At 39.7% G+C, this 20,357-nt stretch overlaps 5 protein-coding genes across 7 annotated transcripts; 4 read left to right on the top strand and 1 right to left on the bottom strand.

Moving 5' to 3' along the window:
* Positions 1–222: 222 nt before the first annotated feature.
* Positions 223–4,925, top strand: LOC124222879 (aldehyde dehydrogenase 1A1-like). Its single transcript, XM_046634342.1, has 11 exons — positions 223–368; positions 2,220–2,324; positions 2,522–2,623; positions 2,725–2,890; positions 3,009–3,313; positions 3,466–3,568; positions 3,639–3,820; positions 3,932–4,096; positions 4,181–4,338; positions 4,416–4,490; positions 4,644–4,925. The coding sequence occupies exons 1-11, from the start codon at positions 321–323 to the stop codon at positions 4,711–4,713; spliced, it is 1,479 nt and encodes a 492-aa protein (XP_046490298.1). The 5' UTR covers positions 223–320; the 3' UTR covers positions 4,714–4,925.
* A 2,033-nt stretch (positions 4,926–6,958) lies between these two features.
* LOC124222903 (retinaldehyde dehydrogenase 3-like) lies at positions 6,959–7,992 on the top strand. 3 transcript variants are annotated; one of them, XM_069134139.1, is made up of 4 exons: positions 6,959–7,049; positions 7,171–7,311; positions 7,400–7,471; positions 7,625–7,992. In XM_069134139.1, exons 1-4 carry the CDS (start codon positions 7,002–7,004, stop codon positions 7,697–7,699), a joined length of 336 nt encoding a protein of 111 aa, XP_068990240.1. In that variant the 5' UTR covers positions 6,959–7,001; the 3' UTR covers positions 7,700–7,992. The 3 variants fall into 3 exon arrangements, with proteins under 3 accessions (XP_068990240.1, XP_068990244.1, XP_068990238.1); XM_069134143.1 differs by having other exon boundaries at positions 7,171–7,315; XM_069134137.1 differs by having other exon boundaries at positions 7,171–7,320.
* Positions 7,993–8,675: 683 nt separating this feature from the next.
* Positions 8,676–11,872, top strand: LOC124222868 (aldehyde dehydrogenase 1A1-like). Its single transcript, XM_046634316.1, has 11 exons — positions 8,676–8,832; positions 9,077–9,181; positions 9,270–9,371; positions 9,472–9,637; positions 9,734–10,038; positions 10,257–10,359; positions 10,449–10,630; positions 10,693–10,857; positions 10,940–11,097; positions 11,171–11,245; positions 11,475–11,872. Exons 1-11 carry the CDS (start codon positions 8,773–8,775, stop codon positions 11,542–11,544), a joined length of 1,491 nt encoding a protein of 496 aa, XP_046490272.1. The 5' UTR covers positions 8,676–8,772; the 3' UTR covers positions 11,545–11,872.
* Positions 11,873–12,161: 289 nt separating this feature from the next.
* On the top strand, positions 12,162–15,946 carry LOC124222890 (aldehyde dehydrogenase 1A1). Its single transcript, XM_046634368.2, has 10 exons — positions 12,162–12,346; positions 13,406–13,510; positions 13,794–13,895; positions 14,005–14,170; positions 14,248–14,552; positions 14,619–14,721; positions 14,807–15,105; positions 15,205–15,413; positions 15,559–15,633; positions 15,751–15,946. The coding sequence occupies exons 1-10, from the start codon at positions 12,311–12,313 to the stop codon at positions 15,818–15,820; spliced, it is 1,470 nt and encodes a 489-aa protein (XP_046490324.1). The 5' UTR covers positions 12,162–12,310; the 3' UTR covers positions 15,821–15,946.
* Positions 15,947–17,942: 1,996 nt separating this feature from the next.
* On the bottom strand, positions 17,943–19,686 carry Ndufb2 (NADH dehydrogenase (ubiquinone) 1 beta subcomplex, 2, 8kDa). The gene is made up of 4 exons (XM_069138156.1): positions 19,342–19,686; positions 18,837–19,177; positions 18,408–18,534; positions 17,943–18,221 (listed from the first exon to the last, which is right to left on the bottom strand). The coding sequence occupies exons 2-4, from the start codon at positions 18,932–18,934 to the stop codon at positions 18,144–18,146; spliced, it is 303 nt and encodes a 100-aa protein (XP_068994257.1). The 5' UTR covers positions 18,935–19,177; positions 19,342–19,686; the 3' UTR covers positions 17,943–18,143.
* Between the last annotated feature and the right edge of the window lie 671 nt (positions 19,687–20,357).

Raw genomic sequence — 20,357 nt, 5'->3', positions numbered from 1 at the left:
ATTAGATGGGACACACTTGTTTGAAAGCTGCAGGCAAGAGTAATCTCAAACGTGTTAATAAACCAAAACCCGATTCTTTAAAATTTAAAGGATATGGATTTCCCTTAAATAGGACTTATGATCGAGTACCGTTGGAGATAATTCAGCTAACTCACAGTCAACATGATACAGCATTAGGGTATCTAGAGATATACGCTTGCGTAATCCCGCGAGATTATAACCCGTTAGTCACGCTTCACGAGACCATAAAATAGCTGGCGAGCAATTTCACAACGTCAGTACAGGTTCGACGCATTACCTAGACAGTTTCTTCCGTAAACATGATACCGCCCAAGGGAAACCCGAATCCAGAAATCAAGTACACGAAGGTACAAATTGATTTTTTAAACTACTAGGGGCTTCGCCCCTGCGCGCTTCGCGCGCCAACCCCATCTCGGCGCTTCGCGCCTCACTATTTCCTTACGCATTGTCTAGTAGACAGGCGAATTCCTTCATGTTGATTTAATGACAGGTCCTGCACTTGCTGTCCACTTCAATTCCTTCTGTGCTTACTTTTCTTTTTTTCATCAATCTAAGCTTCCATTCGTTGGTTGAAAATTGGTGTTCCTTCTCTATTGATATCTGTCTATCTCCTTGACTTGCTGAATTATTTTTGCTACCGCTCTGCCCGTTATTCTCCAAAATCACCTTCTTTATATTTTTTTTTTCTCTGTATTTATGTTGCTGTTCACTCCGTAAAACACCTCTTTTTCTTGTGGTCAACATCTATCATGGTCGTCCTCTTGCCTGGTTATAGGAATATTTGTTTATTATTATTCTCTGGCTTATTTGGTTCTTCGCACTTAAAATTTCATTTTCCTTTTTCCTTTGTGATACTTCCGACCATCCACCATCTTCATCGCCTTGTCTGCTGGTTGAAACTCCTCCTTTCTGTTCGTTGTTTGAAAAGCCAGTATGATATTTTTTGTTCGCTTCCCTATATTTTCGCTGCTGTTCCCGTCGTCTAATTTTTCGCTCTTCTATGTACATCACATTGGTTGGTCGTCCTCTCGATTTATTTTCCGAATCAATCATCGCAATCGATTCTTCTAATTCTTCGACACCCTTCGTTGAATTATTTTTACTGCCGCTCTGCCGGTTATTCTCCAAAATCACCTTCTTTATATTATTTTTTTCTCTATATTTGCGTTGATGTTCATTCCGCAAAACACCTCTTTCTCTTGTGGTCAACATCGATCCTGGTCGTCCTCTTTCCTGGTTATACGAATATTTGGTGGATATTATTCTATGGCTTATTTGGTTCTTCGCACTTACAATTTTATTTTCCTCTTTCTTTTGTGATACTTCCGACCATTCACCATCTTCATCGCCTTGTCTGCTGCTTGAAACTCCTCCTTTCTCCATTGTCATCGTAAATCCTGGCTGTCCTTTTGACTGTTTGGTGATATATTTAGATTTACTATTATTTGATTGTTACTTTTCATACTTATTACTCACTATCTGAATTTTATTTTGGTTCTGCAAGACATCAAAGTGTCCACTCTCTCCGTCACCGGTGAAGAGTAGCGAGAATTGTGTTCCATTTTGTGATCCGATCCGGTGTGGATGAATTTGTTCTTCGCGATACTCGATTTAACATATCTTAAAAATTTCCGCAGCTGCATATATTGCATTTTTATTCATATGTGATTTGTAATCACCAGGTCACCTAATCACAGCACCGTTTGACTCATTACCTGTAATAAAACCCGCAAATGTAGACCAATTATCCACTATATTTGAAACGATACTCAGTCTCACCTCTGCGTGTCGATCTTGAGTGCCGTATACACAATACGCCAACGCGCGAAAAAGACAATTCCTGTCGGGAATCATCGTTATAATTTTCGTTTGCATGTTCATTTTTTGCGCGTCAGAAACAGATACCTATAAAAATATTTGTCAAAGACTGTCATAAACAGCCGATGACAGCTGTCAAAGGGTTTGCTAGATGCTTTTTGTTTTGTTTTCGGTATCTCACCCCACCGCCAACTTCATGCGTATACTATTGTTATTATAATCTTTTTTTACTATTGTTATTATAATCTTTTTTTACTATTGTTATTATAATCTTTTTCTACGTTCGTTTGTTTGAAACTTTTTTATTAGATAGAGAGATGCTTCCTATACTTCGTTATTTTCATGCCGATTATTAAAATGCCGAGTTTTATATTTTCCAGATTTTCATCGACAATGAATTCGTGGACGCAGAAAGTGGAAAGACGTTCGCGACCGTCAATCCACGCACCGAAAAGCCAATTGCTCAAATAACCGAAGGTGACAAGGTGAATTTAACGATAAAAAAAAAATTACAACCGGATCTGCTAAAACTACTGCACTATGAAATCCTTATTTACATCCTCAAATTAAAATCTAAACGTACGAAGTTAATCCATGCCTGCTGATCATTCACGTTTGTCATGTCAAGAATGATGTGTTCGTTTGGTATAATATAACTAACTGGTTCCTTTGTACCTTGTAGGCTGACATAGACAAGGCAGTAGCATCGGCAAAGAAGGCTTTCGCAAGAGGATCTGCGTGGAGATCGCTGGATGCTTCTGCCCGTGCAGCGCTAATTAACAAGGTCAGTATCAGTTTCGCCTACGCGTCTAGAAATTTTATGCCACATAGACTCTTGGCAAGCGATTTGCGCACACTACATTCTATTTGTTTATCTCACTACAGCTGGCCGATCTTTTTGAAGAAAATGTCAACGAATTAGCGAGCTTGGAGTCATTGGATAACGGTATGCCGTTTCTTATGGCGTACGGAATCACCATTAAGGCTGCCCAAAACTTGCGCTACTATGCTGGCTGGGCTGACAAAATTCAGGGCTCTACAATTCCCGCTGGTGAGTCCTGCATAGTTTGTTTCTGCAAGTTTAAGTATTTAAAATTCAAGGTCTCTGTACTTCATACGATGTACAGTCTAATAAGGTTAGTAAAACAGCATTTTTATGCTTTCCCAAGATGGTAATTCGTTCGCGTTGACGAGAAAGGAGCCCGTCGGAGTCGTTGCTCTGGTTATTCCCTGGAACGTCCCGATCGCAATGTATGGATTCAAACTCGGGCCCGCATTGGCAACGGGTTGCACAGTGGTAATGAAACCAGCGGAATTGACACCTCTATCTGCACTTTTCATGGCCAGCCTTATCAAAGCAGCCGGCTTTCCTCCAGGGGTTGTCAACGTTGTGCCAGGTTATGGTGCAGCGGCCGGAGGTGCACTCAGCCTGCATCCCGATGTAGCAAAGATTTCCTTCACTGGTTCTTCACTGGTAATAGGAATCGCTATTATAGATTTTCGTCATGCTTCTTTCATAAAGTTTCGATGGTACTATTCAGGTGTCAATCATTACCTGATTGCTGTTTTAGAATCCATACTTTTATCTCCAGAGACGTCTAACGTTTTCATCTTTTTTACTATCAGGTGGGACACACCATTCTGAAAGCTGCAGGCGAGAGTAATCTCAAACGTGTTACACTCGAATTGGGAGGAAAAAGCCCATTTGTTGTTTTCGACGACGCTGACAGTGAGTAAGATTCTTGGTCTGAATATTTCGACAAATTGAATGCACGCTAATACTTTGCTCATTTAACCAGTCGATGCAGCTGTTCAAGAAGCTGCCATTATATTCTCACATGGGGGTCAAATGTGCACCTCGCCATCGCGTGTTTTCGTCCAGGCTGGAATTTACGACAAGTTTGTGAAAAAAGCCGTCGCGGTGGCCTCCCAAATGAAAGTTGGAGACGCCTTTACCCCGGGATGTTGGCAGGCCCCCCAGGTACGGAAAGCCTTCCAAATGAATTGAATTCGTCCAGGGAATTACAATGTAATATGAGAGATGCGTATAATAATCTGATTTATAAAGTGAACTTACTGAATTCGGTTCCAGATCGAATTACGGGCCGTTGAGAAAATCATAGGACTGATCGAATCGGGGAAGAAAGAAGGGGCAAAATTACAACTTGGTGGAAAACGCCGAAAAACAAACGGTTATTTCATCGAGCCCACCGTGTTCTCGGACGTGACCGACGACATGCGAATCGCCAAGGAAGAAGTAGGCATTTCTATTAGAATTTCACCGGACTTTGGTATTCAAATCAGATATACCAATTCCAACTGGCGATTCTACGTTTTATAGATCTTTGGACCGGTACAGTCGATCCTGAAGTTTGAGACGTTCGAAGAAGTTGTCAGGAGATCGAATAACACTGAGTACGGGTTATCAGCTGGTGTCTTCACCAAAAACATTGAGACTGCCCTCGAATACGCCAAAGCCGTGGAAGCCGGTAGTGTATGGTAAGGTCGTAATCCTTAAGCTACGACATACAGATTTTTTTGAGATATCTACTAACGAAGATTGCTGTTTTTTCAAGGGTGAACCAGTACAATGCCATGACTGCACAAACACCTTTTGGTGGTTTCAAACAGTCCGGCATAGGACGCGAATTGTAAGTTTATTTCGTTTAGCTTATGTATTTCTATATGCATTCCGGTGAAGGGATTGAGAAAACTTCGATTACTGTTGAAAAAAATCTCGCATTAGAAGAGCAGTTATATCTCTAGGCATCGATTACAATACAGTTTCTATTCTTCTGTTTCAGGGGGAAGGAAGGGTTGGATGCCTACCTCGAAACCAAAACCATTTCGATTAAATTGCCAACAAACCATTGACCTAACTCCAAGCTACTTATCAGGAGTGATAAATTTTGGCTCCGCGGCTACTGAAAGCGAACATCAAACAAAACAATCAAATTACAAAAATATTGTTATGTAACTGTGTAAAATACACGCGTATTACTCTCCTAAGATTGAGTTGTTGATCTATGTTGGATTGTTTTACCGAAGAAGCGAATAGAGGGCAAATAAAACTGGTAGAATGGTAATTTTTTTAAATTGGAAAACTTGACGATAAAGGAAATGAAGTATCGGCACTTCAGGATTATACGTCGTTCAATAATACAATGTCTCCTTTGGTGTAAAATGTTTTTGAACCGCCTATCAAATATCAATTTGTTACCGCGGCCACTTTCCCGATGAAGCATGATTTTAACCTTGTTTCAGTTACGGCAAACTGATGGATTCATTCATCTCCTCGGCCATGTATTCAATAAATTCTGATGATAAATATGTCGAGACAAGAATACTTTATACGTATGGCCGAGTAGGTGAATTTACTTTTCGTAGACGAGTATCTCAAATGTAGTTTCATTTATTCAACACCTGTTGTGCAAACAGATTCGCGTTAAGGTGAAAAACATCTAAACATCTGATAAGACAACGAGGCGGTAACATTTAGCATTTAGCACTCGGGTTCGATGAACGAAGATGATTGTTTATTCAGCCTATCACCTTCATTTTCTTGATCTACTCGTGATAGGAAATAACAGGCACCTGCTTGGCACGCTTGAGTTGGTAATACATGGTTTACTAAACGGATAACTGTACACGAGTTAGAAACTCATTGTGATAAAATAAATAACGAAAACTGTGCAACAATGCTATTCGTAACGATGTCAGGATTCGGTCGTAACGTTAATTCGTATAAAGCGCAATTAGACCAACCTAATGAATGGACTTGTGCAAGCTCGTAACTAGATCCTCTCCCTCATGCTGAGTGATTCTATCAAAGGCGTGGTTAAGGATTCAATGGTCTTGGTACATTTTAGAAGCAACGAAACTTCGTACACTCCCTGCGCAAATACCGTTCAGCCTAAGGGAATTTCAAATCGAAAAATTAAGTACGCGAAGATGCAAAATAATTTTTTCATAATATTCTATGTGTTTTTGATGTCGGAAAGATGTGGCAACTCCTCGTCATAAACTATTTTGTTATTGATTACAGATTTTTACGCTACTAAAATTTCGAATTTAAGGATTTCTAGATTTCCATCGACAACAAGTTCGTTAATTAAAAAAGTGCTGAGACGTTCACTACCATCGATCCGTGCACGTAACAGCCGATTGCCGAGGTAGAGGAAGGTGAACAAGTCAAATTCACCCCTAAAATGATTTTCAACAAGATCTGCCAAGCCAACTTCATAACTACACGCTCATATTGAAACATGAACATTCTAATTAAATTTATTCATACAATGTAACTAACTGATTTTTGTTGTACCTACCCCATAGCTTGACAAGAAATTGAAAAATTATAACAGTCATAAAAATTAAAACTAGAAGTGAAAATTCGCAGAAATTTGTATTTAAAATATGTCCATAGTAAATATAAATAGTCACTCTCTCTGACTCAAATGTCGGAAAATCGTTTTTCTTACGTCAGAAAAAGTTTTGGGTTACAGACGATGTTACAAAGTTGTGAAACATCCGGAGAGTTGGGAATTCAGTAAAAAAAAGTTGGAATGTTATTTCAAATTTCACAACACTATTGAAAATAAACCTTGAACGTTCGCGTACCCTGTTCTTTGTCGAAAATCAGTTCTTGAGGTTCTCAAAACGATCAGAACTGGTTACGATCCGATCAATAACAAAGTCTGTAGTTTCACTGCAGTTCATAAAGTTTCCGTGAAGCAAGCTGAGATTTGTCGGAAATTCGTAAAGCGGGTTATTGCCGTGAATACCGACTGTCTAATCAGTCCAACATCTTTTTTTTCTGGATCTGGCGACGAGTAAGAGAATGAATATCTGCTGCTTCATGTAAACAAATAAGAAAGACCCGAGTTAGTAACCGGTCGACAATGTTTAAGTCCAGCACTCAATTTTGCGGAACAAAAAGAAAAAAGACACACATATCGGCTGGCCTTCGTAATACTATAGTGGTTCATTATCCACTTCAATTTCGATAAAGCGTCGTTACTACGACAACATTGAGCATGCACTTATGCAAGCCCAAGGCTGATCCCCTCCTCCCCTTGCGGACCCATAACCATAAGATGCGTGATTAACAATTTCACCACATCGGTATAGTTTGAGAAAAACAACTGGTAGTTTTTTTCGTAAATATGAATACGCCCAAAGGAATTCCGAATCCAAAAACGAAATACACGAAGGTACAAATATTTTCCTCAAACTATTCCCTATACATGCAATGGGGAAAGCAGAACGTTCAACAAACTCTAATATTCACAAACCACATGCACCAACTATAACTGGCAGTTCTACGTATTATAGATCTTTGGGTCTGTGGAGCCGATCCTGGAGCTCGAGACTTTTGAAGAAGTCAGCAGATCGAGTGACAATGTATACGGGTTATCAGCCGGTGTCATCACCAAAAACATTAAGATTACTCTCGAATATGCCACAGCCATAGAAGTCGGTAGTGTATGATAAAGTCCCTTAAACTACGACGCAAAGATTTTTTTGAGACATCTACCAACGAACACGGCTATTTTCTTTAAAGGTGAACCAGTGCAATGCCATGACTGCACAAACACCTCTCGGTGGTTTCAAACAGTGCGGCAGGACGCGAATTGTAAGTTTATTTAGTTTAGCAAATGTATTTCTACAAGCATTTCGGTAACAGGATTAAGAAAACTTCGAATAATACTGAAAACAAGGTCGCATCCAAAAAGCAGTAACATTTTTAGGCTTCGATTACAATACAGTTTCAATTTTGCTGTTTCAGGGGAAAGGAAAGGTTGGACGATGCCTACCTTCCAACCAAAACTATTCTGATTATAAAACACCATTCAATCACTGATGTGTCTCGCAACAGCACTCTACAAATGTTACGTGAAATCCAATATGGCCACATGAACTTTTACTATTACGCGCTTTCAATGAGACAAGAATGAAATGTTGGTCTATCGAGCTCAGGCAGAAAATGGTCGACTACTACTTGATCGTAAATTGAGTTTATGGCAATGCGTTCAGGTGGCTGCTACGAAGACGCAAAAGTGATTCAACACTCCTAGATTAGCTACTAAATTTTCAAAAACTCTTTAATCAAGAGAAATCTGTATCAAGAAATAAAGTAAAGACACTTCGAAAGTTTTTTCAAGACTACCGATTCGACGCCACGTTAGTGTTTAGTTTAACCAGTTAATATTTAAGAACGCAGTTTCGATTCACATCATGCAAGAGTAAAACTTGAGAAATTAGTACCGGAAATTCTGAATGCAATGTCGCGTGTCGTGAAAAAACTTGAACTAAAAGCATGAAGCTTCTTGATGGATTATTCTCGAAGCTGTATGATCATGCTGAAACAGATGTTTCCTCGATGACCATGCAATTTTTTAAAATATTATCAGTATTTCGCAGTCAGCATGATAATCAAAAACTACATACATTAATTATATTATACGATTCTCATACTCTAAAAGAAATGGAGGAGAGTTTAATTCTTTTTCTATCTATCGCTAATATTTTTTCAAATCGTTTCGTGATGTCTTTTATGTTCGTGACCCCGCAACGATAAGGATTGACTATTTTACAAGACAACGGATAATTCATGCAACCTAATTAATTAAAACATGCCAGTATGCGTAGTTGAAAATATGAATTAACGAGGAGTAATGAGTGACAGATATTGTTTACCTGAAACAGTAATCTAAAAATTTGCGCAAGCAGTAAGCAAAATAACGTACGTTCACATTACAGTATAAAATTACGCAATTTATACTGTGAGGCAGATACTGATATAGATTAGTGGTATCAACTATCGCTGATAAGCACCATTGTGCACACTTCCCACAGCCGGAATATATAAATATTGCCCAAGTCATTCCGAGCAATAAGTTGTTTAGGAACATCCCGGTAACTTCATCTTTAAACATGTCAGCTAATATCGAACCGCCAAAGGCAGACCCAAACGTCAAAGTCAAATATACCAAGGTACCTTATAATCTTGAAAGCTGTTGATCCTCAATTCAACAAAGCATAAATACATAAACCATTTTTATCTTGATTCGACTGTTCGAATTGTGTGAATAAATAAGAAAGAATATAATTCTGTGAATCAGACCAACTATATTTACTGCTCTTGCGTACAGCTAGGTATACTGTGGGTTTAGTGAACTGTTCACATAGCTTTACTTAAATCTTTTCAAGATATTCAAGACCCAGTGTTCCTTTACAGATTTTCATCAATAACGAGTTCGTCGATTCGGTAAGCGGAAAGAAGTTCGCCACCGTGAATCCGTGTACGGAAAAGACAAATGCCGAAGTATCGGAGGGAAACAAAGTAAGTAAAGTGGGTCGGTCGGTTTAGCTTTTTTTCGCTGTTCAGCGACTTTGCGATGTGATTGTGTAATATCGCACATTTCCAACAGGCTGACGTAGATAAGGCTGTAGTGGCAGCAAAGAAGGCTTTCGCCAGAGGATCGGAATGGAGAAAATTAGATGCTTCCGCACGTGCGACATTGATTTACAGGGTCGGTATACCGAAAGTTTCGTTCACCAATCGTTTATTGAGTTTGTTTTCACTGCGTCCATACAAGCGCAGGGATAATATTTCAACGTCTTACTACACAGCTGGCAGATCTCATCGAGCAGAACATCAACGAACTGGCGAATTTAGAATCGCTTGACAATGGAATGCCCTTCCCCATGTCGTACCACTCGGTTGGATCTGCTGCGAAACACCTGCGCTACTACGCTGGTTGGGCGGACAAAATTCAAGGTTCAACCATCCCAGTTGGTGAGTTGAAAATGTCGCCACTTGATAGGACCCATGTTAACGTGACTGAGTGATGACGAGTCGGGTTTTTCATTTTTTCTTCTTCCTTTCGTCAAGACGGTAACTCTTTCGCCTTGACGCGTAAGGAACCCGTTGGCGTAGTCGGACTGATCGTTCCCTGGAATGGACCCATTGTGTTGTATGGAATGAAACTTGCGCCAGCATTAGCAGCGGGTTGTACCGCGGTCATAAAGCCAGCGGAGCAAACACCCTTGACTGCTCTTCTGTTGGCCAGCCTCGTCAAGGAGGCCGGGTTTCCTCCTGGAGTCGTCAACGTTGTACCAGGTTATGGGGCAACAGCTGGTGCGGCGATTAGCGCACACCCAGAAATCGCCAAGGTCTCGTTCACCGGGTCTTCTGAGGTAATTTGCATTGCCTTTTATTATACACGTTTACAGTTTTCAGCCACACCCGTAAAAGCTGTATCTTATCTGCACGTCCGGTTCACAAGTTCTGTGATCCTGGTAACGCGACGTCGCGTGCTTGACGCGAGAAAGTGCAGCGTCACGAACTTGATATCAATCACTTTGATCCTCGCTATAATCCCACTATCTTACCTGCATCCGAATGTTATGAACAGGTGGGGCATGCCATACTGAAAGCTGCAGGCGAGAGCAATCTAAAGCGTGTCACACTCGAGCTGGGAGGCAAAAGCCCGTTTGTCGTTTTCGACGATGCCGACCGTAAGTACAACAAACAAGTTGGAGAAGGCTACTTTGTTCCCTTATTTTATGAAGTTGTTATTCTAATAATTCGTCTATTTGTCATGCAGTCGATTTGGCCGTTCAAACTGCCGGTTCTGTATTCGTACACGCGGGTCAGATCTGTATCGCACCGTCCCGCGTCTTCGTTCAAGCTGGAATATACGACGAATTCGTGAAAAAGGCCATTGCCGTGGCTGCCGCGACAAAAGTTGGCGATCCCTACACTTCTGGATGCATACAAGGTCCCCAGGTACTCGGAACTTCATTCGCGTTATCTGAACGAGAAGCTAAGCCAACTTGATTGGATTTCAGATCGAGTCACGGGCGGTCGATAAGGTAATGGGACTAATCGAGTCAGGGAAGAAACAAGGAGCCAAATTACAGATTGGTGGAGAACGCCACGGATCAGTGGGATATTTTATTAAGCCCACCGTCTTCTCGGACGTAACCGACGACATGCAAATCGCCAAGGAAGAAGTAAGCATTGCACTAGAATTTGACAAACCTTAATTGTCAAATCTCAACTACCAACTCTCGCTGGCAATTCTATGTTTTATAGATATTTGGACCAGTACAGTCGATCCTGAAGTTCAACACTTTCGAAGAGGTTGTCGAGAGAGCCAACGCCACTACTTACGGTTTGGCAGCCGGCGTCTTTACTAAGAACATTGAACTTGCTCTCGAATTTGCTAAGGCTGTAGAAGCCGGCAGCGTATGGTAAGATAGAAATTCTAAATCAACGCTGTGTAGACCCTTTTTCGAGATTGACTAACAAGCGTCATCTTTCCAGGGTGAACCAGTACAGCTCATTGAACTCGCAACAACCTTTCGGTGGGTTCAAACAGTCTGGATTAGGGCGTGAATTGTAAGTTAATTATAATGCCCATCTTTCTCGTCTCTGGTTTCTAACAGTACACTAATTCGAAACGAGATCTCAGCCATATTATTGTTCAAAAATTCAAATTCTTAGGAACGTTGTAAAGTTAATGACTTACATGTTTCTAGAACTTTTGATCTGAGAACCCCAAAGCAAGTTCAGAAGATTGTATTTCGATTTAGGTTACACCGAAGTGCTAATTTCTTCGTTTTTTCAGGGGCAAGGAAGGGTTGGATGCGTACCTCGAAATAAAAACTATTTCCATCAAAACGCCGACCAATAACTAATCTATCTTCCAAGAGCCTTACGACGGTGCTACATGTCACACATCTGACTAATTATACTGCGTTGAATAAATTACTTTATTAATTCTAATTTATGTAAATTTCTGTGCAGTACCGTTCTCATGGTATCGTTGTATGAATCAAAGTCAGTAAAATAATTTATGATACTAACTGTAAACTGCACAGAGATCAAAGATTCCTATACGCATATCTTGGATTACATGAAATCGCACATGTCTGTTACTATTACATGATAAATGGCTTCGCGTTTTGAATCTTTGATGTACTTCAATTTTTTAAGACCAAAAAAAATAAAAACAATTTGGTTGTAGGTTCATTGCCCTATGATTTCTGGTTGTAAAAACATCTCACAACCAGAACGAAATGAATAGTTAGTTGAATTTCAAACAGATGCCTGAAATCTATTTCAGCGGCCATCACGCTCGATTCTTCTCCAATTGCGTAAAAGAAGATGACGTGACTTTACCGCAGAGACAGTGTGTTGGTAAATTGTCGCTACTCGGTCAATAATTTGTTCAATCACCGTAATACCAGCGTACCGGTCATCTGTCACTCAGTCAATAAATCGTACAGTCACTGTAATGCAACGTATGTGTAAATAGAACAAGCGTGTGCAGGGATCTGCGCTTTTGCGCTTTACGTTTAAAACGCACTGCGCAGGCGTCCCTTGAGTGAAAAAGAATCTCCGAGCCAGACATCCACAGTTGCCGAGAGCTGCCAAGAGACCTCAAACTGTATCGTTAACGAAATGGCGAACCGTAATCCCAACATCAAGTACACCGAGGTAAATAAATAGACAGTCTTGTTTCCATCTCGTTAAGATACCGATATCATTTGATGTGGCTCATGCTAGAGAATTGATTTCAAATGTGTAAGACCAAACTTAGAGGCCGACTATTTATCGCGGTACAAGATTTTCAATTTCTAAGCACCCGACAAATCGTCCGTCAATACTGACGGAACACATCACTTTCTTCCATATCAATGTCTCGATAAATTGCTGTACAGTAAGTCGGAAAATGATGAGATCAAGTAAAATCAAATGAATATGAGCAGAGTATTTTTCGTTACTAATAACTTTTGAGCAAAAGGAAAACAATTTTAATTCGAAAATTCAGAACATGTAAAATGCCGGTTACAAAAGTGAACACAAAATTTCTAATCACCAAACAAATTCTTGTCTCTCGGGGTGTATATTAAAACTACAAAATAAATGTTCCTAATTTTTCGGACCACTCTTCGGATGAATCTTGTCCTCCTACCAAAGTTTGTATTATCAATTTAAAAATCTAATGAAAATAAAAACTCTTCGTAGCGAACAAATGATTCTAATTGAGTAATTAGTGATCAGCATACATAATGTATACAGCAAATTTCGTTTCTTACGCTATCCAAAACCGGCTGTTAAAGTGACCGGCATTCAAGCCGTAGATGCATTTCGAAGTGGATTTGAATTGGATAAACGCTGACGATGAGTTACATACATGATAATAGAGAGATGAGAAAAATACCAATCACTCAAAAGTGGCACTAACCGAAGCAAGGAATATTGTCAGTTCAAGATAATGGAATGTGTTAGAACAAGTCGGTTTAATGTCACTGTTAATTATAATTTCAACGATTATGAAAAGTCGAAGATAACGTTGCAGAACGATGATACTTTGTTGCCAACTGAATTCTACGACAAAAGTTTAATGAACTCATATGTGATATTCAAATTACAAAAATGTTAAATAATCGACGCGAGACGTTATAACGCGATTTGGATATGCGGATTGCATTTCAGTATATCTCGTGGGATGTATGTAATATCTTACGTTATAAATAACTTATCACATCGCAGTTGTTCATCAACAACGAATGGGTGGATGCAGAGAGTGGAAAAAAATTCCGGACCATTAATCCTGCAACCGAGACTGTTATTGCAGAAATTTCCGAAGCTGACAAGGTACGGTACACGATCTGTCTATACGTGTAATACATTTTAAATACCGTAGCAATTATAAGTAGGTATCATGAGAGAGGCGTTTTAATTAGCACGCAATTCAACCTTGAACAAACGAATGACATTCCACACTCGGGATGAAGCACTTGCAGATATAACGCATAATAACACCATCGGGTATCATAATTGGCAATTATCAATTAATAAACAGCACGTACATTATGATTTTATAAGTTTCAACCAGTGCATGTATCCTAGTAGTTTTAATAATTATTTGTTAATGCAGGCTGACGTTGACAAGGCAGTTTCGGCAGCTAAAAAGGCATTTGCAAGAGGTTCACCATGGCGAACAATGGATGCTTCGGCCAGAGGGAATCTCATGAACAAAGTTAGTGAGCGAATTTCGAATTATACGGGATGAAAGTAAAACCGTCGACGAAATAAAAAAACACCACTCACTTTTACCGTCGATTTCATTTTATTTTATGTTTAAACAGCTTGCGGATTTAATCGACAGAGATAGCGAATATCTGGCGAATTTGGAATCTTTGGATAACGGCAAGTCATTCGCCGCTTCTCTTTTCGACATTCAAATAAGCGCCACAGTTTTGCGTTACTACGCGGGATGGTCCGACAAGATTCATGGAAGCACTATTCCCGCGGGTGAGTAATGGAGGATGATTTGAAAAAGAGTGTGAAAAACAAGGTAACGATAAATTAACGAACGACCCTCTTCCCAGACGGCAACTCGTTCGCCCTGACGCGAAAGGAGCCGGTTGGTGTTGTTGGACAAATCATACCCTGGAATTACCCGCTACTAATGCTATCTTGGAAGTGGGCACCAGCACTAGCCGCAGGATGTACAATCGTCCTGAAACCCGCTGAACAAACACCCCTGACCGCCCTTCACGCTGCGTCTCTGGTCAAGGAAGCCGGTTTTCCTCCAGGAGTCGTTAACGTCCTTCCAGGATACGGGCCAACCGCAGGAGCAGCGATAGCTGAACACCCTGACATAAACAAGGTCGCCTTCACCGGCTCCACGGAGGTGAGGAAACATTGAATTTCAATGTGCCAAGTCATTTTTTACGTTTCTTCTTTCACGTTTCGCAAGGTTGGCCATTTGATCATGGCCGCGTCGGCGAAGTCAAATTTGAAACGAGTCAGCTTGGAACTCGGAGGAAAGAGCCCGGTGGTAATTTTCAACGACTTTGATGGTTGGTTGCGATTAACGATTTCAACTGTCATTACTGCTAAACGAAATTATGATCGATCGTTACAAACATTTTAACATTCTTCTAGTCAACGAAGCTGCGGAGATTGCTCACACGGCGCTGTTTGATAATCATGGACAAAGCTGCTGCGCCGGTTCGCGGACTTACGTTCAGTCCGGTATTTACGACGCGTTTGTAGCCCGGGCTAAGGAACTTGCCGAGAAAAGAAAGGTCGGGGATCCGTTTGCCCCGGGTACTGAACAGGGGCCGCAAATCGACAGAGAAATGTTTGACAAGGTTACAAACCTCGTAGAGTCCGGCAAAAAGGAGGGGGCCGTTTTACAAACTGGAGGGGAACGCTTGGGAAACGTTGGATTTTTCTTCAAGGTACAACTCGGACTCCAGCATACTTTAGGATTTTTCGATGTCTGTTGAAGAAATAGTTTTGGGCAATTTCAATATTTCCCATCATCCGCTATTTTTCAGCCAACCGTATTTTCTGACGCTACTGACGACATGAGAATCGCCAAGGAAGAGATATTCGGACCTGTCCAAACGATCTTCAAATTTGAGACGCTTGAAGAAGTTATCGATCGTGCGAACAACACCACCTACGGTCTCGCCGCAGCTGTCCTGACCAAAGACATCGACAAGGCTCTTACTTTTGCGAAAGCGGTCGAGGCTGGAAGCGTGTGGTAAATTTGTTCGATTTGCCATTCGATATTAAATATATAGTCGAAAAAACTTGATTAATTCATTTTTGTTGCGTTGACTTATTCACTGTTCATTTGACACAGTAATGAAGAACTTTTCTTAATGAGTTATGCATTTCGCTTTCAGGATCAATTGTTACGATGCTATTACACCCCAAACGCCGTTCGGAGGTTACAAGAAATCCGGAATCGGACGAGAACTGTAAGTTTCACAATTCTAACTGACACGAAATTTCAAATAAAAATTCATTCATATAATTATAAGTATAATGTGTAGTCCGCGTGTATGTTTTCAACTATTGATTTACGCAATTTACAGTGGAGAAGATGGACTAAACGAGTATCTCGAAATCAAGACGATTTCAATCAAGACGCCTACCAAAAACTAAGACTACCAGGAAACTACCAACGACCATATATTATCTACCATGTATTTTCTATGAATATATTTTGTAATACCAACCCTGAACGAATGAACGTAAGATTGTTAGCAATAAAATCATGTTGAATTCGAATGTATGCGAAAAATCTTGTTACCTCTGTTTTCGACGAAAAAAAAGATGCTGCTTTCTGATTCTGATTCTTGGGATTAAAACTATTTCGTATCTAATAAAATTGAAGTCCGACATGATTTCGACAGAAGTATAAAAATCGAACGATCGTTGCAAATAATGCACGCATTGTGCAAATTAAACATGTTCAATCGCATCGTTTATCATTTTTCGCATCATTTTCCTCGTGCATGTCGTCTTTGGCAGAATACTTACACTCAAAACGTTTTTGTTTCGATAATCAATTAACGATAAAATAACGTGAAATGAGTGTAAAACAGCGACGAAAATTATAATAGTTGTAAATATCTATCGTAAGTCAGGCTTAGCAACGGTTTCGGAGTAATACTAAAAATAACTTCATAATTGTTTGTTCTGCAAGTAGTTCGTTATAACGGTCCTCCTGATCTTGAGCAATTTGTTGACAACGAGGTTAAAGTTCGGTGTCTAGTCAGATGACAAATCATTTTGAATAATCATAGCTGTTTTGTAACTCGGAAATGACCCATACACAGTAATTTTAAACAGTCGTTCTTTTATATATTTTGCTAAGATATGAATACTACGAGATAGTTTCCAACCTTATCACACATTGTGCTGTACTATTTATTGTACGAATCATTCTAATCTTAACGGGAAACCAATTAAAAATTCTTTCCTTCTCAATAAATCAACAACCAGCCCAGATATTTTCGTCCAAATCTCAATTATCTGCATTAAATTAATTAAAGAGAACAAGTTTCAGTAGCTACAAAAGTATTTACCCAAGTTCAGCATGGTGAAGAATGAAAGTTTTCAACGAAATGCAATCTCACGAATAAGGTACGTACGGTTTGCCCAATTTTAGCACTAAAAAATGAAAAATAAAGTGTGCGGATAAAAATCGAAATTTGAATTCATCCAACTATTTCAGCTTATCTAGTGCCAAAATTTTAATCACCAGCTATTTTACGATAAGAATTGAAGACCAATGGTCAAATGTACCTATTGGAAAATCCCAATGACTCAAGGTTCCAAAAATTCTGCTACTATTCATTATTTGTACGCTTCAGATTTAAAAGTCTGCTGGAATTCTCTGACATTTATGCGTTTTCGGAATGTCAGCTTTTATGGCCATCCACCTGCACTTATTAAGTGTTTGAGTAAATAAACAATTTACCCAAAAATAACTATGGTCGATTATTTAATTCACTTGCGTAAATACGTTTTTTGAGTGAAAAAATTTCATCAGCCCGACACTTGGTTCTACCTATTCCAAGTTTATCAACATTTCAATAATATTCTAAATAATATTAGACATATTTCACACTTACCCATTTATCGATACTTGACTGAAGTGGGCTGATTTGTAGTTCATTCCATGTCAAGGTACACATTGCACGAGGGTGCCCAAGAAATTGTATCTTTCCATGGCTACACGATCCCAAGGTGGAACATTACCAGACACTTGTCACACTTTTTCACTTTTTACCGTTAGAATTTGCTTACACCGGATTCAACAATGAAGTTGTTTAAATAATTTGAATGATTGATCGTGAAATTTCAAAGTCGACGCTTTGTGAGAAATATCGAGGAAGTGGATTTTGCGAAAACCACTTTTTTTATGTACAGCAAAATAGTTGTTGTATCTGGTCAGTGATGTAATTTGTAAGTGCATCGCATTTACAATTTACAGCAGGAAAGACGGGTTACACGAATACGTTCAAAAGCGCGGTTGCGATAACTATTAATACACCCGTGATAGGACTGTGATTGTCCAAATTGTTACCATCGGTGACATCTAAGTGCACGAGAATTTTTTGTATTACCAATAAGCGTTGCTGCTTGTTTCGAATAATTTACACCTGCATCATTCATAACTAAAAATGGTAAAATCATAAATAACAAAGAAATACTGTTAGTGGACCATAAACTGTACCTACATCAGGTAATCTGATGTCTGCTGATGAATGCATAGAAATAACCCGCATAGAGTTGCTTTTATTAATACATTATATTACACGATAGCATTATTAAATACGGTTTTAATTACAAGTGCTACTCCGGAGTTGTCTCAGGAATTTTCGAATCACAATTAAGATTTTTAAATTTTCTAACGGTTCCGACGACTGGTATTTTTTAAAACGTGAACAATGACGTACCGGCTCAATCCACAATCTAATTAGACGTCATGGTCGTCCGGAGGTATTCCCAATTCCTCATCGGTCCATTTCGATGGATCAGGATAATCGAATTCCCCCTTGATAAGCAAAAGCGATAAAAATGATTATTCAGTACACGATTGAAATTTCAATCACGACAAACCAAATTTACCCAAGTATAGAAATATAAGAAGAGGGAAAATCCGTTTGGACGAAGAAACCCGAGATATAATAAACCAGTTTCAAGGTAGAACTATTGGCTAATTGAACAAGAAAGCGCTTACGGTAATGTGTTCGTAGTCGTGCCATAGATGCCAAAGAATCCACCACCACGCGACTCCTCCGATTACTTCTGCGCCTATAGTAACGCTTTTATGTGGCGGAGGTGCTGGCAAACGGTAAACGACCCCTCTATAATACAACAGAGCCGAAATTTGTGTTAGATACATTAGTTGAGAGCGTAGCTGGTCGTATCTACGTTTCTTATTTACAAATTCCTCTACGCAAGTCTGCCTAGAAGTTGGTGATCGCTGTACATTCCATTGAATAGATCAACGGATTCAAATTCCGGTGAATTTCTGGATACATCCAGAAACGTTGAAATTCAGAAACACGCATAGCTACAATACCTATTGCACGTAAAATATTTTCACGGATATTCTAACCTAAAAGCATTTCATCGTTCGACGTTACATAACCCGTGAATAACTTACCCGTGCCCATTTCGCGTCTGTTGCAGGTTGTGATTGCGATTTATTTTCGTGGCTTGTCTAACGACTCTCAAAAAGTTTATACCACGGGACGTCGACATTTTTTATCCCGATATTTACTCAACTATCATCCGAACCAACCTCAACTGCTTGAGGATCGAGCACGATCCATCGACGTAACGCAAACAGCAAGTTTAGTGCGCATTCTCTTCGCGCAAGCTCTTTGACTTTTCCAATGTACGCGACAGTCGAGATGTCGTTTTGCAGGCGTTAAGCTTATCGCAATTCCTCCTTGCGGTTGGCAACTGGTGACAAGGACTTTTTAAGTGCACCGTTTGATTATTCTATTTTTAAAAATATATAAAAATTTGAGAAATAGGAGCTGGCCGGTTTTGCGAATTATTCAAATTTGAAGAAACAATCAATATTGAGGAAATTACAGCAGCTGATCACTTTTTCGAGTGGTAACAATCTGCGGATCAGGATTAATCGCAACAATTTTACTCACATAAAATTCCTTGACTCTTTCCCACAAGACTTAGGTAATGTTGCCCAGTTTTCATGACCAAAAGCTCCGAAAGTCGTGCACCTTGAATATTATATACATTCGTAGGTAAAAAATACCTACTAGTGGTTCGTTGCACACGAATAATTAGAAATTGAGCAATATTTAACTGAATTTACGAAGCTCAGCTGAGATTTGAAAAGGATTTATAAAATAGGTACATTTTCCCTATGGTCCGTTATAATTCCTTGATTTTTCCCTGACTTTTCCCGATAAGGCAGACATCCATTCCCGAATATTACGATTAGACCACGCGACAAACGACTCCGTAGCTCTCGGCCCGCTGCCAACGAGCAAATGACTGCGAATGACGCCGCGACGCTCGGGATTGGATTTGTTTGAATTGAACGGATGCGGACCGCCCGGTCTGTGTTCATTGAATTGTCCTAGCTCATCTCAGGCGTAAACATAATTCCTACCCCGCAACGAACATCTGTTATTACGCGTGTGTTGCGCTGATATTTGTGAATTCTGAACTTTGAAGGCAATTTTAGAGACTGTATGAATGTTATTACGTCAAATATTTTGTTAATTACCGTGAGTATTCAAATATGTATTATTTGTGTTTGATTGTCTCGCTGTATTTCATTCGAGTGAATAACTTTGAACTGCCTCCACAACAGTACATTATGTAACAAGGGAATAAAGTTGTAGATTATCCCCGCGGTCGATTTACTGCCTGAACGAAGCGAGAAGCAGACAGCGGAAAAAGTATACGAGGGAGTCGTATGCTATTTTTTCACGCTTATCAAGTCATGAAAGTAAACATTATCGTTGGTTCGATAATAATAGTACATTCTGCACCAAGAAAGGAAGATAGGTTTTTGCTTACGAATGCCGGACTTACTACCTAAACTGGGAGGGGGATGTGGCCGTCCACCCTGAGGAAGCAAAACTGCACTTTGCTCCCTCAGTGCAGAGTGGAAAATTGGCCTTTCCGTGAACATAGTTTACCGCGA

This window comes from Neodiprion pinetum, chromosome 1 (assembly GCF_021155775.2).
Source record: "Neodiprion pinetum isolate iyNeoPine1 chromosome 1, iyNeoPine1.2, whole genome shotgun sequence".
Taxonomy (NCBI): Eukaryota; Metazoa; Arthropoda; class Insecta; order Hymenoptera; family Diprionidae; genus Neodiprion; species Neodiprion pinetum.
This window is presented reverse-complemented; position numbering and strand designations above follow the sequence as displayed.